Source organism: Erithacus rubecula (genome assembly GCF_903797595.1).
Source record: "Erithacus rubecula genome assembly, chromosome: 2".
In the NCBI taxonomy this organism is placed as follows: domain Eukaryota; kingdom Metazoa; phylum Chordata; class Aves; order Passeriformes; family Muscicapidae; genus Erithacus; species Erithacus rubecula.
The window spans coordinates 22,298,733-22,315,722 of record NC_136685.1 but is presented as its reverse complement, the minus strand read 5'-3'; the positions used below and the strand labels follow the sequence as shown (position 1 = coordinate 22,315,722).

At 38.1% G+C, this 16,990-nt stretch overlaps 2 protein-coding genes across 3 annotated transcripts in view; one reads left to right on the top strand and one right to left on the bottom strand.

The window, feature by feature from the left end:
- Window positions 1–16,990, bottom strand: part of MCPH1 (microcephalin 1) — a gene marked incomplete at its 3' end in the record, with an annotated part of 122,651 nt that overhangs the window by 27,541 nt on the left and 78,120 nt on the right.
- ANGPT2 (angiopoietin 2) overlaps window positions 7,447–16,990 on the top strand; it is a 40,091-nt gene continuing 30,547 nt past the window's right edge. The window contains exon 1 of one of the 2 annotated variants that reach the window (XM_079298394.1): window positions 7,447–8,125. In XM_079298394.1, the coding sequence (XP_079154520.1) occupies window positions 7,841–8,125 (285 nt within the window). In that variant the 5' untranslated portion in view covers window positions 7,447–7,840. The remainder of the gene's footprint in view (window positions 8,126–16,990) is intronic. The other variant, XM_079298393.1, reaches the window with a different exon arrangement.

The following is a 16,990-nucleotide window of genomic DNA, read 5'->3' as shown; positions in this document are numbered from 1 at the left end:
GTTTTATAAATACATTCCTTTAAACAAATGGCATATGCATGTTTCTTTAGGATGTAAGTAAGGCAGATTTCTCATTTTCCAAAAGCCTTCTGGATTCTTTCAGAGTCTGCTGACTTTTCACATCAACATAATACAGCATTCACATAATAAAACAAAAGTCAAAACCTTACATAAGGATTTTAGGTTTAAATTGTCAAAATACATAACACTGTAATTTAAAAGACATTTTTCAAAGCATAGAAACAGTATAGAAGCATACAGAGTAAGAACATTTGTTAAGTTTTTAAACTTATAATTCAACAGTAAAGAGTAAATACACAAGTGCTATGGGAACAATTTTTAAAAACAGGCTTTAAAGGCTTTACTACACATTAGCACACAAGTTATTTTATTCAGTTTCAACCAAGGATAACCTGTTTAAACAAGTGCTATATTATGCTTTTCCCAGTATGGGAGATAGACAAGGCAAAGCCCTTAACACTGTCAGATATTCAGCAGTGCAATTTTTAGATCCTTAACATTAGTTGTAATTTCTATGTTAGTGGTATTTGAATTTAAGATGCAATTACACTTGTTACCAGCTAAAGTTTGCTGTCACCACATAACTCTGAAGAGAATAAGCCCAGCCTTTGAGCACTATAGCCAAACTATAAAATGTTAAGGAGGAAGGACATGCAGTAACTATTCTTCGTAATCCTGGGACTCACTTCCTACCTCTGTATGTGGATGACTCATCTTTTAAAGATTAAAATAACATTCATTATTAGAAAATGCTCACACTGAAAGACACTACCATCTGTCCTACAAACAGGAACTTCATTAATGCACAGTGAGAGTCTTCTTAGACTTGTGCCTACATCATTTGTATAGACTAGATTTCCATAGATACTTGTGAATTCTACTTTAGATATCACTTGAAAATTTGGACTGAAAAAGAAAATCTCTATAAAAGTAATGAAGCAGCAGAAATTAAGAAGCATTTTGTATTTAACAAAATTTTGGAATGTGGAAGTGATAATGACAGGAATTAAAAAAAAAACATTAATTCATGTTATTGTTATTACTCAGGATGTGATATCATAAAGTCCCAATCTAAATAAACATGACTAATTATATTTTAGTTACAGTGGCATCAACAATGTATTAAGCACACACATATAAAGAGATCTAATTATGTATATATAAAATATATAATATTTTTAAATGCTAATACAATGTAACATAAAAAGAAGTGGGACACCAAAATAAGTCTATAATTTTAAAATATGGTCACATTAAATATCTGATTATCTGAGAAAAGCTACCCAAGCTTAACCCAAGAGAAAGGAAAGCCAATCCAGCCATGGCTACGAAGAAAGAAATGAAGTTGACATATTGGTAGGAGAGATGCTGAATTTAGACCTTCCAAATTCAAAGCAATTAAGTATATAATCTACTTGTGAGAAGCTCTGATGGCTGTCTAACCATCCTCATGGTAGCAAAGTTGAATGCAATTTACTGAGGCAGAACCAATATAATAAACTTTATTAGCAAGTCACGTTTCAAATATTATGGAGCAGCCAGAGAGATTATGTTGCAAAGTTCAGTATGTTGATTATAAAGATCAAGATAGGGATTTTAGACACATTAATGAAAGCATAACATCAAAAAAGGGAGAAAATAAAATATCAAAGAAATAAAGGAAACATAACTTGAGGATTATAGATCTAAATGCATTGAAGGACGGTGGCAGTGACAATTGTTAAAGAGAAAAAGGGAGTAAGGAAGCTTTTCCAAGAGAATACACAAAGTCTGGTTTTGGCTGCATTATGCTTCCACTAGTGCTGTGACATCTAGGAGAAATGCTGTGTACTGAAATGATGGATTGGATGTTACAAGGCAAGATGGGAAAAAACAGACTGAGTCACCAGGACAGGGTGGAAACTGAAATTTTCAGTGGATCAGATTATTGACCTCTTGTCCCTTCAGCAGAAGTACAATATGAGAACTATTGGGCAAATGCCCTCCCTTGTAAGGAAGGGCACTCAAAGGAGACGTGATGGAACGTCAGAGATGGAACATACAGATGATTATGGATTCACAAGATGTTGCACCAGATGTTCTGAGTGATTAGAAATAAGCTGCAGCTGAGAAAGTGAGTAGAATCCTGAGACTTTGTTAAAGAAGTCATGAGAGACTGGTGCAGAAGCTCAGATGGAATAAAAAAGATAATGAGCAAATAGTGGGGAAAGTAGGAATTATTGGTAAGATATTATTATTAATTTTAAAGTGCTAAAAATCTGAACTATGGGTCTGGTTGAAAAGAAAATTGTTTGGCTTATAGGAAAACATAATAATCTATCACTCCTCTCTTTGAAAAAGACTGTAAGATCTAAAAGAGGACAAGATTTTCAGCAGCCTAAAAATCCAATAGAGTCTTAGATCCTGTTTTTTAAGTTACAAGTTCATGAGTCTTGTCCTTGTTGACATTTGTTCCTGAGAAAAATGCTAAACTACTTACAGTGAAGGAAAATATTTTGAAGACAGCAAATGGAACTATCATAAACTAATATTAAAGTACCAGGAACCAAAGGTGGCAACTTAACATCGAGTGCCAAAATGTGAGGAATGTAAATACCAGGAATATATAAAATACTTCATTAATTTATTCCATGTTTCAGATGATTTCTCACCTCAGATTTGATTTTGAAGTTACATTACAGTATTTTCATTTATATACATAGATTAAATATCCCTGTAAGAATGCAGCACTTGCCTTTAGTTTGTACATATTTTATGATGTAGTTTTCCCTTCCCAAAATGAGTAAACTGCTGAAATGAGAACTTATCTACTAATCAACATCTTGAAAGTTTTAGGTGGCAAAGTTTGCAAATAGCAGACTAAAGCCAAATCAACATTTTCTTATATTACTTAAGTTTGCTTCCTTTTCTATCAGAGCTCTCACAAGATCTCCATATCTGCCTGTCAAACAGAAGCTGTGCAGCTGTAAGCAAAATGATAATTGGAAAGATAATGTCACTAGAATTCAGGCATCTCTCTCAAAGCAGCCTGGTCATATGCTGTATGTAAGAAACCCATGATTGGCTGAGTAAGGGAATTTACTGTTTCCCAGGAAAAGAAATTGCCTGCACACATCTGGCAAATTGTTCTAAATATTTGACAAATTGACAAAATACACATCTCAGCTCTGCTTATAAGGTGAGTTCTGTAGAGTGAGTGTCTTCTTTCTAAAAAGCAAAATATCTAATTTGTACTTTAAATATATTCCCTATTTGGTATTTTATGGCATATACTGTATACACTTGGCTCTAAAGCAACCAGGAACTCACAGGCTAAAAGCTATATTTTAGTTTACAGAAAAAATGTATCATGAATGTAAATACAGCACTCCATATCGACAGTAGAAATGAAAGATGACGAGAACAAGGAACATGAAAGAAATACTGAGAGGATGTGACTAGCCTGAATTATAACTTTTTACTCAGTTTCTGACATTTATAAGACTCCATGCCAAATTATTTAAATTCCTCCCTATTCCAATATGTCTAACAAAGAAATGGTCGTTCTCATAGCTGACAGGGGACAGATCTCAGTCATTCTGTTTTCGGAATAAGCCCTCCCTTTCAAGCAGACTTATTAAAATGCCTCTAAGGCTCAGTAAAAAGGCTGTATTCAGGCATCTTCCTTCCTCTTCCTCAGATTTCAAGGACAAAAATGGATTTAACTTGCCTTACTTTTCACACCAGTTTTCTAAATTTAGCTGTTACTACTTTCTTTCTCCCTGAACTCTGACTGGCTTTGACCCTCTGGAGAGGCAGAGAAGACCACTTCCTCCTCCACAGCTGGGAAAGCTGCTCCCAAAGGGGAAGAAAGGGTGAAGGATCACAATCAACTGCTCCAAAAGATGCACCAAATACAGCACCAAGCTGCAGCAAAGGGTTAAAGGGATGTATATTAATTTTGTTGGCAAGGTGAGCAACCACTAACTTTCCTGGATAGTGGGAAAGAGCACATCATTAAAGCAACAGGAGTCCAGTGGACTAGATGGGAAACAGCAAAACCCTCTCTTGGTTATGTGTGTGTGTGATTGCATTCAGGTACTGCCCCACAGCCTGGGATTACCAATGAAAGTTGGGGAAATCATTACCATGGTGCACCCCAGGGTGTTACTCCAAGACCTAGATGAGAAGCACAGTGAGTAGAAGCTGGTGGTGCCTCCTGTGCTGGTAAGAGTCTTCCATCAGGAGTTTGTTGTCACTGCTCAGAATAATATCTGTGCTTTCTGTACCTTTTCACCAAGCTGCCATAGCAACTGGCCATTTACTCATTCATTCATTCATTCACAACAACACAAAGACCAAGACACAAAAACCAAGCCCAGCTTAAAACACAGAAAAAGGTGAACTTGTTTCTCTTTCCAGTATTCCTACAACCACAGTTCTCCCTAGTGGAGGCCCAGGATACAGCAAGGCTTCCTAGGCAGCCTCCAGTTTTGCTCCTGGCCTCATTACAGCACAAGGGCCTCCCAGGGTCATGCCTCAACCTTTCATAAAGGAAAACAGACTCCAGCTCAAACCTTTAGAGACACTCACTCATCTCTCCTCCAAAACCCAGCAATACTGAGCTGCCAGATTACAAGGGTGATGTGACTCACTAGGGCAGCATACAGATGACAAGCCCTATAGCCATTCAAAAACTACTGATTTAATCAAGCCTCTCATGGAAATCCTTTCTAATGAATTCTCAGCAGATTTTCCCTTAAGTCTTGTCTTTTGTATGTGTTCTGTCCCTTGAGTAGACCTCTAATAATTGAAAAGAAAACTTCTAAAAGATACTACACTGCTCAGTCTTGTATTCTCACTTAATTTCTAACCAAATAAATGAAAAACAAAATTCATGAAAATATAATCAGAAAAATAAAAATTATCCTCCACTTCTTCCTCATTAAGAAACAGTTATTTCCAGGGCTGAAGCAACCTAATTTTTAGCACTACTCTATTGAGTTTACACATATGGTGAAAGGAAGGATGACTAGATGGATATGGTCCTTTATTTTTTCAGGCTGGCTGTGCAAGGAAAACAGGGAATAGACCAATTTAAGGACAAGTTGCGATGGGAAGTTCACATATAACTTAGCAAATTAATTAAAGTACCCAAATAACAGAAAATGCTGAATTGGAATGTCTGGTTAGATAGAAATGCTTCACGCAGTCTAATCTAATGTAATGCTGTATTCTGTCTTCATTGGATAGTAGTAGGTTGGTGAAGTATCTTGCAAAGACTGTTATTCACTTGGAATGAAACATTCTTTCAAAGACTTCAATTCATTGAAAATTAGAAATCAGCCTTTGAAACTTTGTTATCAATGCAAGTAGCTGTCCCATTTATCTGCTTGGCTATTGCAATACAAAATTGAAGGGATGGAGAATGCACAATTCATACACCAAACCCTCCAAATACATTCATTTTGTTGCAAATAATCTTGGCCATTCCAAACATATTCTTCTGTTTCCTCTGATTAGAAGGATGAACAGTGGCCTATGAATACTCCACGGGAAAAAAATCCTACAAATTGGTTTCACTCATCACAGTCTAAATATAATCAGAATCTTTCTGGAATTCGCCAGAATTAAATTCTAGAGATTTTCCTTTCCAAAGGTAACTATATAAAGAAATACCAGCGGCTTCCAACAATCTGAGAAATGAATTTTAGCTGCTACAACTGTTTTTGACAACCCCTGAACACAACTGATATAAAAAAGTAAAGCCACGTTATACAGTATACAAGACAAAGCAAGTTATGTATGAGTCTGTCTTAAGAGATACTGAGACATGTTAGGATTTACTTTGAATATGAGAAACTTTGGTTAATAATTCATGGTAGTTTGACTAGCATGGCATTCCTTTTGTTTATTTTAATTAAGAAAAAAAATCTGTCATTTCCAGATTCAGATCTAGCCAAAATTTCAAGGAGTTTGTCTTCAGGAGTTAGTATCCTATCATGCTGGTTTCAAGAAGACAATTTCTCCTTACAGAGCGGTAAACTTTTCCAAAATTTCAATGCAATGGACTTTTTTCCCAGGGTGTGGTAAGTTGGCCAGTAATTTTCCACTTTTTCAAGATGACCAATCATTGCAGAGACCATGGGAGTTGGGAAGCAGTTCTTTTTACCCTTACATATAAATTTCGAATGCTTTATCAGAATTTCCCTCCCCTGTTGTGGGTATTTCCCACTCCCAAGGGCACAGAATTGGGCTAGGGAGAGCCAACAGGGTAATTCCTATGCAGCCATGCGATTTCCTGAGCCATGCCTTACTGCCACTGCCTCTCGATGGTTTTTCCTCTTCCAGTCCCAGCTGACTTGTGATTTCTAACTCCTATATTAATATTAGCACTTCCAAAGTTAGCCATGTCATACAGAAAAGAAAAAGTATTTAAATAAAAAGCTTGCAAACGCTTAACCCTTGAAAGACATGCCTAAAATTGAGTGTTCATTTCAGATATTCAGTAAAATACATATTCTGTGTTCAACTGAAAGCTTCTAATTTCTGCCCCTCGTGTTCTCTTTGCAGGGATGTACCCAAGCGTGTTTTTAAATGCATGGGACAGTATCTTTCTCTGTAATTTCACAATGCATTAAACTACCTAAATTACATCTTGGTCCAGCGCATTTTAGATAAAATAAATTAAGAACAAACAAGCCCAGGGACTTGTGTCTCTGTGTGTGCGTGTTTAGGGGGGTGGTGGAGGGTAAGGAGTCTAAAAATTATTACCATCGCAAGTAATTCACTAGCGTAGTTGGAGGCTATGGGAACTGATTGCTCTGTCTAGGAAACTCTCAATTAGGGCCGTGCAGCAGGAATTCGCAGGGGTCGCGCCGCTGCCGGCTCCTCCCTGGGGTTTCCTCTGGCCTCCCGCTCCCGCCGGCGCTGTGAGCTGAGCGCTGAGCGCTGTGAGCTGTGCTGAGCGCTGAGCGCTGTACTGAGCGCTGTGAGCTGTGCTGAGCGCTGAGCGCTGTACTGAGCGCTGTGAGCTGTGCTGAGCGCTGTGCTGAGCGCTGTGCTGAGCGCTGTGAGCTGTGCTGCGCGCTGTGAGCTGTGCTGAGCGCTGTGAGCTGTGCTGAGCGCTGTGAGCTGTGCTGAGCGCTGTGAGCTGTGCTGCGCGCTGTGAGCTGTGCTGAGCGCTGAGCGCTGAGCGCTGTACTGAGCGCTGTGAGCTGTGCTGAGCGCTGTGAGCTGTGCTGAGCGCTGAGCGCTGTACTGAGCGCTGTGAGCTGTGCTGAGCGCTGTGAGCTGTGCTGAGCGCTGTGAGCTGTGCTGAGCGCTGTGCTGAGCGCTGTGCTGAGCGCTGTGAGCTGTGCTGAGCGCTGTGAGCTGTGCTGAGCGCTGTGAGCTGTGCTGAGCGCTGAGCGCTGTACTGAGCGCTGTGAGCTGTGCTGAGCTCTGCCCCGGCCGGGCCAGCCCGGAGGGAGGAGCGGCCCCTCCACACGTGCGCCGGCTGTCCCAGCCCCGGCTATAAGGCAGGGGGCTCGGCTGGGCTCGGCTCGGTGCAGGACAGGAAGGCAGGGCCAGGCGGGGCGGCTCAGCTCAGTTTAGTTCGGCTCGGCTCGGCTCAGCTCAGCTGCTTCCCGCGCCGGACTGTGCGCGCACGGCGGGAGCGGCCGCACCTCCGGGGCAGGCAAGCCCAGCCCAGCCTAGCCCAGCCCAGCCCAGCCTAACCCAGCCCAGCCCGGCCGCACATGGCAGCGGAGCGCTCGGCTGTGCCGCAGGTTAGCTAGGGCCGGGCTCCGGCCAGCGCATCCAGCCGCTCTAGGTCCGCCGAGTCACCGCAGGCATTACAATGCAGCTGGCCGCCTGCTTCTTCTTGGGCTGCGGCATATTCTTAGCTTCAGGATACAACTCCTTCAGTAAGAGCATGGAGACCATAGGCAAGAAGCAGTACCAGGTTCAGCACGGGTCGTGCAGCTACACCTTCCTCCTGCCCGAGGCGGACAATTGCCGCTCCTCCGCTCCCTACGTGTCCAACGCCGTGCAGAGGGATGCGCCTCTGGACTATGATGATTCAGTTCAAAGGCTGCAGCTGCTTGAGAACATCATGGAAAACAACACTCAGTGGCTAATGAAGGTAGGGTATTATCATTTCTATCCTAGAAACTTAACGTCCTCTTATCTCTTTCAGTGCAATTCCTTTTTTCTTGAACAGTGCCTAAATTCACAGAGTGCATTGTCTGAGCTAAATTTCTGAATTACCTTTCAATCAAAAAGTTGCTTTGAAGTCTGGGAACATTGCATTAACTAGAAAGGAACAGTCAATTGCCCAGTTCTGCAAAGTTTGTCATTACATTTGAGTTGCTTGGACAAACTACATACACAGATGGACTGTGGGCATGTCTGAAGTTTGACATGAGAGAAGCAGCAATTAATTTTTAAAGAATATAGAATGTACCTTTATCTGAGGCATGCCTAAAAAAATGTTATCTGAGATGTGATTTCAAAACTTGAATGCAGAAATTAACCTGTTAAAACAACTGATAAAGAAGTGTAGTTCCAGCAGAGACTGCAAGTCAGACTTGCAGTGAAATTAGCCTTGTGAAGTGATACAATTTCAAGAAAACTCTTGAGCAGATATCCTCTGCATCCTGTAACACTTTCAGAAATGTACAAGATTCAAGGGGAAAATAGTCTGGAAAAGGTGTTACAGATACCACAGAGCTCTCTTTAATGCCTTCCTTCAAGGGAAAATGACATGTTTATTGTCAAAGTGGTAACATTTGTACCTGAAAGAGCAGGAAGAAAATTTGCAGCATATATTCTTATTACTGGAGAATAAACCTTCTTTTTTACAGAAATGCATTTAATTCAAAATGCTATGCACTTCAACATATTTTGACTTAAAAAACCTTTGTTTCACTACTACCTGGAAAAGTGTGATAGTGTAGTCTAATTGCATAGTAAATTTATGAGCGTTTATGTTTTTACTGAGATGCCTGTCTTGTAAGCAATTAATATTTAAAGGACTTGGCACTGTATTTCCAAATTTCCAGTGATGCCACAATGGTTTCTTCATAGTGAAAGAAATGTGTTGTGAATGGAGAGAATTCAGTTTTTTACAAAGAATGGCCATTTCATACATAGTTATAGAAAGTTTTTGCATTAGGGCTCACTACTCTCATCAAAGTTACAATGAAATGTGCTGGTGAATTTGTGAGTGTTAAAATTCACATTCCAAAACAAACAGCACAGGGTTTTTTCATCAACCTGAAAATGAACCTTGAAGCTTAAATCCAAAATGCATACACTTGAAGGCTCCAGTGTGGAATCCTAAATCTCTCTTTATAGGTTTAGGATGCTTAATTTAGAGACACAAATAATGTCAGTTGAGTAGTTTTTGTTTTTTTAAATAGGCAACTTACTTTACTTCACATACTTACCTTTCTACTTATTTATTTACAATGCTCACTATTGTAATGCTAAGACCAAAATAACAGATGTGCAATGTAGGATGAAAAACACATAAAGTGGAATGGTCTAATCTACTCAGCTGCTAAGCAATTTCCTAACATAAGCAGTAAATCACACAACACTTCAGTCCTGAATGCCACTTAAGTAGACAAACACAGTATCATAAGTGGCATCAGGTAAACAGAAACCAGTAAGCATCCTTATTTAGTAAAAACTGTGCTTTTTCCTGTCAGTCCCTGGGAACTCAGTGCCAAGAGGAATAGGATAACTAACCATTCTTCAGGGGATCAAAAGATAGATTCTGATTTACAGGACAGAAAAATGTTTCTTGTATTTGAGCAAAGGCTTCTAAATAAGATGCTTTAGAACAGCTTGTTTTTTTTTCCTAGCTCTTCCACAGCTAAACATCCTGTGAAATATCTGCTGTTTGCCTTTTTCACTATTTTAACACCTGCTCTCTATGTCATCTGTTTTGCTCACAAAGAGCCTCCAACAAAAAGTGCTTTTCCTCAGATTTACTTTGCAAGAGACACCTGGTCTGCAAGTGGAAGATAAAAAGCAAACAATAACCTTTAAAGTTGCTTACAGAGTTTACTTGCTCTTTTTTTTAAGGTCACTAATACACATTCTTAGGTTCATATTTCAACCTCCCAAAATATAGTGCAAGGTCAGTCAAGGTAGGGTGAAAACATTGTATTTGCTTAATTTTTTAGTGTATTGAAAGTGTAATATGAGATTGTTTTTAAAAGCAAACTGACATTTAGCTTCTCAGCAATTGCACAAAAAACCTTCATTGGGTCTTTCTCTTTAAAAGTTATTTTTGTTCATTTAAGAGGCAGAACCTGTTTTGTTTTGAAGTTATGCAGAACATACATTACAAACTTTTAGTGTGAATTAACCTTTAAACATTGTTCCTGAAATATTGCACATCTCAAACATTTTTACACACCTCCCCCTCTCCTGCCTTTAATCCATCAACTAAAGGAAATGTTCTGTTTCTGAATGAACACTGGGCTGTATGAATGGAACAGCATGGGAAGTGTGCACTTCATCTGCTTAATGGACAAACACAATGGGAAGAAAACGAGTTAGATATGTCCAGGTTCTTTTCTGATTTGTTCCTGCATAGGAAGCAAAATACTTTTTTTTACAGTTACTGCAAATTGCTTCTTCATGAAAACACATTTCTTTTTCAATCTGACCTTTAATAATGCATTATGCCACTACAGTGCCATACATAAAACTGGAGAATGTCTTTTGAAAAGAAGATTATGTTTAAGCATTCAAATGACAAGAATAGACCACTATTCCACCTAATCCACAGTTTAGCAGTAAGCCAGTAAGTGATACTTGAAAGCAAAGGCCAAAACCCTAGATCAGCTGTGCTGCAATATACCTGAAATGAACTTTCCTCTTTGACTCTTCCTATCTTGGGATCAATTTGTATACTGAAGTGTAAGATTTTTTTCTAATGTGTGTGTGAGCAGGGAGAATAAAGCTCTCAATAATAAAATTTTCAATTAGCTTGAGATGATAGTAGGTCAGCATGCAGCTGAGATACAAGACTGGAAATTTTAAATATAGACATATATGTTAGCAATTATACTTTGGAACTTTTATATTAAAACACTGGTTTTCAAATATTTAATAAGGTTTTCAGATATTCCTGAAAGCCCAGGTAATCCATTAGGTCCAAAAATTTAACTATTTCTGTCTGAATAAATGGCAGCTTTACCAATCATATCATAGCACTTGCACTCAAGGAACTGCAGTTTTTTCAGATATTAAGACATTGAAATAACTGAATGCTGACTTGAATTTGTTTCTTAATATATTGACTTGATCCTAAGACTCAGGAGATAAGACTGTCCACAGCAATAGTGTAAAAGAAAAGGTCATATTTTCTTAGTCTTTCCTCTTTCCTGTTACAAACAGCTGAAAGCAATGTATGATCAAATTGATGATAGCAGCTGGAATATAGGTAATTTATTTGTAGTTTATCAGCAGATCAAAAGATTAGCAAATAAAAGTCTGTGTCAGGAGTCAACATTTAAACCCAAGACCAGAGCTTCATCCTGAACCATCCCAGCAGACTTGGGAGGCCCTGCTGACAGAAATGCAGCATCTTTGGATATGCTTAACTGAGATTAATTTTCTCTTGTCTTCATACCCTGAAAGGTTATAATTATTGCTGTACTGAATGTCATTTGTCAAAAACAAAAAGATACTTCAACATGCTGCCATGCAAAACCATCTGCACATAATGGATAAGGAAAAATATATTGAACAATGTTGGATTTAGAAGTACGCAAGACATGATTGTAACTCTGAATTCTGCATTCCTTTCTTAAGTAATGCATCTGCTTTTACTTAGTGTGAAAAGTGCTTGTTTCTGTCTATCAACGAGTATTTGCTAAGTAAAAGAAAACTGGCAGGACTCAAAAGAAAATACTTTCTTACTTTCAGATTAGTATATTACCAGATAAAGTTTCCACACTACTCTGGATGACATAATTTTGCAGTTTATTGTTCTATTTCCTGTAGGTAAATGTCAGTGAAAGGATTTGAAGTGGCTGTATTTCATGTGTTTAAAAACTGTTGTAGAAACCATTTCTGTACCATTCTGGAAATACCAAATTGGTGATACAGGTATGAAATTGTACAAAATCAACAAGGAAGATGCGATTTTTCTTGTACAGATCTACATGACAAAATAACTTCTCCAAGAACTTATCAGTAACAAATGGGATAAATAGAGACTCTTTTTACAGAACCACTCTTACTAGCATTCAAGATAAATTTTCCTGTACTTTGTTTGTTATTAATGTGACCATAAACTTGTCATCTTTGACTGGTCTAAACAGCAAAATGGGAGATTTTCTCCATCAATTATTGACAGCAAATGCTTAATTTAATTTTCTTTTCTTTCTTCAAGTGTACATAGAGAAAATGAGCTTGAAGATTCTTGAATTGTCAGTTGCCAGTTTTTTTATTTGCATACCCACTTTATATACAAAAATTAACAGCATAACCTTTAGAATACCTTTGATACTTTATCAGAAAGACTGAAGTTGAGGATGGTGTTTCTTTTACAGACAATTATTGTAACCGCTCCTTTTTTCTTGTTAATTATGTAAAAATCCAGCATTTTGCATCTCACCTCCAATTTACCAAGTAAAACAATATAATTTGCTTGATTCCTAAGAGATCATGTACGTATTTCTTAGAATGTAAGTTACCCTAGAGCCCACAGAAATGGGTTAGACCCACTTCTAACCTTCCAAATATGACAATTAGTACCTTTAGTGACTGTTTAATACTGTCCTTTACGTTGTACAGTATTTACTTTTGAAAATGTACCATATTCTTTGATTTACAATGCTAAGCAGCTTAGTTAACCATTATTTCTTTAATAACTTTTAACATACTTCAATGCAAGAACCCCCTGCTGCATCTGTCATTTCCTGGGCTTCTACACAGCTTTGGCTGAAAGCCAGAGTGGGGGCAAAGCAAGGTGGTCTTCCCCCACTGTTAGTATTGCTCTAGTGCTAGACAGGCAATATGTGGCCAACTGATTGAGAAGACACAGACTGGCATCTTACATTAGTGTCTGTGACAGAGAGGGGCCACTCTTGGATCTTTGGAACTTGGCAAAGCCAGGGTTTCATCAGGTGCCTCAGTCTATATTAATTAGCCTCCTAGTGTAAGTTCAACTAGGCTCTTCAGCCTGAAGGAGACAAATAGAGGAATGGAAAACTTAACAGAAATCCCCCTTGAAGACAGGCAGATTTGTCTGTACTGCTGAAGAACTTGAAAAAGTTAGCATGCTTATATCATCATCATACTACTGACTTATATCATCATCATACTACTTTAGCACTGAAGTTTGTAAGCCTGAAAATCCAGAGACAATGGGTAGAAGGTACAGCTGTAGACTAGACTGCAAATATTATATGAATATAGAGATAAACATTATGCTTCCCACTTACTAAAAAACCAGCTTGAGTTAGAGTCAAATCAGGGTTGATTGCTTTTCCATAAGACCTTGTGCCTTCCCATTCCCACATCCTAACAGAATCATTTGCAGACTGGTTTGGTTTGGAAGGGATCTTCAGAGATCATCTAGTTCCATCCCCTCTGCTGTGGGCAGGGCCTTCTTCCAGATTGAGTTGCTCAAAGCCCTATCCAGCCAAACCTTGAACACCTCCAGGGATGGGGTGTCCACAACTTCTCAAGGCAGCCAGTTCCAGTGTGTCACTGCTCTTACTGTAAAAAAGCCCCAAAAAGCACAAACCAAAATGAAACAGAAAAACCACAACAAAACTAACAAAACAAAACAAAAAACCAAACCAAACCAAAACAAAAAAAAAAAAACAAAAGAAAAAAACAAAACAAAAAAAACAACACCCCCAAACTTCCTGGAGCTGGAGATGCAAGTTGTACTTCAGAGAAAAATGGTTCTCTCATCTAGTTAACATGTTAAGATACTAATGGGAGCCTTAAGGATACTTAATCTACAGATTGCATAAGGGGAAAATAGGAGAAGATTGATTTTGGGGGGGAAAAAAAATTAATGTGCCTGAAACAAGGAAGTCATGCACAGAAAATACTTTGGTAGTCCAAATGCACCCTGTAAAATATCTCACTGGTAATAACAGTGAAAACAATGTGTCAGTAGACTGTTACTATCACTGAATCCTTTGAGAAAAGGAGAGGTTTTATGGCACTGAATAAGAAGTTTCAAAAATATGCACTGAAAATTTTATCTGCCATTTTATTGTCTGAACTTCTCTGATTAGCCAAATATAAACTAGAGGTGGGAAAATAATAGAAATTTCAAATAATTTAAAAAGGCAAAGCATTTAGGGAGAAAAAAGTGTAGTACAATGCTTAAATACCTGGAAATGCTTTAAAGATATGGCACATTACACAGCATTAAACCAAATAAGCTAACACACACAGTAAGTTAAAAAGTGCTTTACAACTGAAAACACTGTGATAATTTAATTTCCTTGACCAGGCATATTTCTAAGAAATGAAGTAGAGGAAAAAAGAATTTTATTTATTCTGTAGTGTGAATAAGAGAAAGTAAACCAGGCTCAGAGATGTTAAGGAATTCTTCAGGTTACAAAACCCAGATCTATGTTTTGTATAAAAGAAATCCCACACCTAGATAGTTCTGCAAGCACTCACAATGTCAGTTCTTAGCTGCCTAGCAAAAGACATTACTACTCCTTAAAAGCTTTTCTAAAAAAAAAAAATTCTTACTGTATTCCAAGCAATTACTGAAAATCCTGTTAGTTTTTATCTGTTTGTGGAACAGGTTAACCCTAAAATTAAGATGCTGTTTACAAAGCTCAGCAAACATATCCTGCAATTTGTATGATTAAATGATATCTATCTGTTCTCTTTCCAACTTCCACTATGGTTTAGTCTGAAGAGAGAGCAGGAAGCTACAGGAACTGCTCTGCTGTCTTTATACTGCCCTTATGAAGCTTTATCATTTAGCTAAAAATCTTCCAGGAGTCTACTAAGGTCATAAAAAGGTCTTACTACTAAAAAGAGAAGGCTGATAGAATATGCAACCCTCTTTCTGCTAACTTCTCTCTCTGTTAATAAAAGAATGGATGGGAATCTAGTATTCTTTACAGAATACATTATTCACAGAAGTTGTAAGGAAACATTTTCCTCTCTAGATGAGAAAATACTTTAAAATTCTTAGATGACAGCAACTTTTTTTTTTCCAATTCAGCTGTTTCTGGAGATTTCTTGTTAAAATCAAGTAGCATGTGTCACAGCTTTGCTCAAACTCCCTTTAATAATGTAGGGAAAATGTTATCTTTTTAGTTTTGTACTTGTACTCAAGCATTATGATAGAGTTTTAAAATAAAAATCACAATTACACAGTTTCTTTACCCTCTAGGGAACAATATATCAAATTTGTATAATTGATTTTGCCCAGGTATTAAACCAGTGTATTGTGGTAACAAAATGGAGACCTTACTATTTCCAGAAGGGGGAAAAAAAAAGCCTTGCTTGATTCATTACAGATCTCTCCATCCTAGTAACTGAAATTTTTCTGATAGTCATTCAAGCATTAGACTTGTGTAATAAAGTAATATAATTATCATGAGATTGAAACTAGCTATGTTTATTTCAACATCTGTACTAAAGCATTGATGAGGACCAAAATAGTTCAGTATAAAATCAAAACTATTGTATTAGAGCATTCCAATGTGGTACAGCATAATCACTCACACAACTGCCATAATTTGTGACCTTCAGAAGCAAAGTTTTAGTATGTTTTTTGAATAAACTGTTTGTCAAAACCACAGGAAAACACACTGAGCGAATGTTTGATCTTTATCACTCCACTTAAAAGAACTTTTTGACAGGGACAAAACCTAAAAATTCTCATCTTTTGGAGAAAATAACTGTATCCATTTAAAAATAGCAGCATTTTCTGAAAAACTCTAGTCTAAAAATGACTGAGCAGTGTCTTAAGGCCTGTCCACACAAGAGCTCTGCTCACTCTCACGCTGCAGGCACTAAGAGTCATTCACCTCCTGCACCCCGGTATCAGCTCCATCGCTGGGCTTGCTTTCTGCTCAGGCCTGCACCTGATGTGCCTGATCCTGGAAGGAAAAAGCCTCTTTGTTCCATTCTGTCAGGGTGTGGGAATGGGGAGACACCCAGCTAAGTGGAAAGGACATTTCCTGGGCAGTAGCCATAGCCCCCATGGTGATGTGACATCTGTGTAGAGCAGGGCTGCTGCTCATGTGATCTGATGCACACCCTTACTCAGAGGTACCTGAGTGAGCTCAGAGGTTTGATCTTGATCCCTGGAACCTAAAAATCATTTTAGTTTTGTCTTCCCTGACAGACCTTGTAGACATCGTGTTATCACACATTATATACTTTGGTCTTTCCTCATGTACTACATTATATTCTATGCAACAGTTTTCCTCATTTTCCATTTACAGGGTGTGCCTGAAACATACTAGTTCAAACCCAGAGTTTCAGAATTAAATATAAACCAGAACCTTAAGGAGAATAGGCCATATTCTCCTTAGAATATAGTCAAGAAACAATAGCCTCATTTTTTCAGGGTATCAGCTGTCAACTGACAATCTCAGCTGTGCTAAGTCTTAACATTCAAACATGTAAAAGCTGCATACCAAGAACTAAAACACACATAGTAATGGAAAGCACACTTGCCATACTTTCATTTGCATCAACAGATGCCCTGTCCAGTCAGACAGTTTTCTTACCCAAGAAAATACCCCAGTGAAGACCTAATGAAAAAAATTTCTGTAATTTTGCTTTTCTTTTCGGAACAGTTTTTGCAAATAGGATAATTCAACTATTCAAATGAAATATTAGTTTCCAGTTTCTGAGTAAAACTTAAAGAAATGGATAAAGTAGGCAAAAGACAGCTTAAATGAATAAGTAAAAACTACAAAAATCTTGTGTTTTACTACTTCTAAGGAATCGACTTAAAAAAACCCCCAGGCTTCCTTGCATGAGG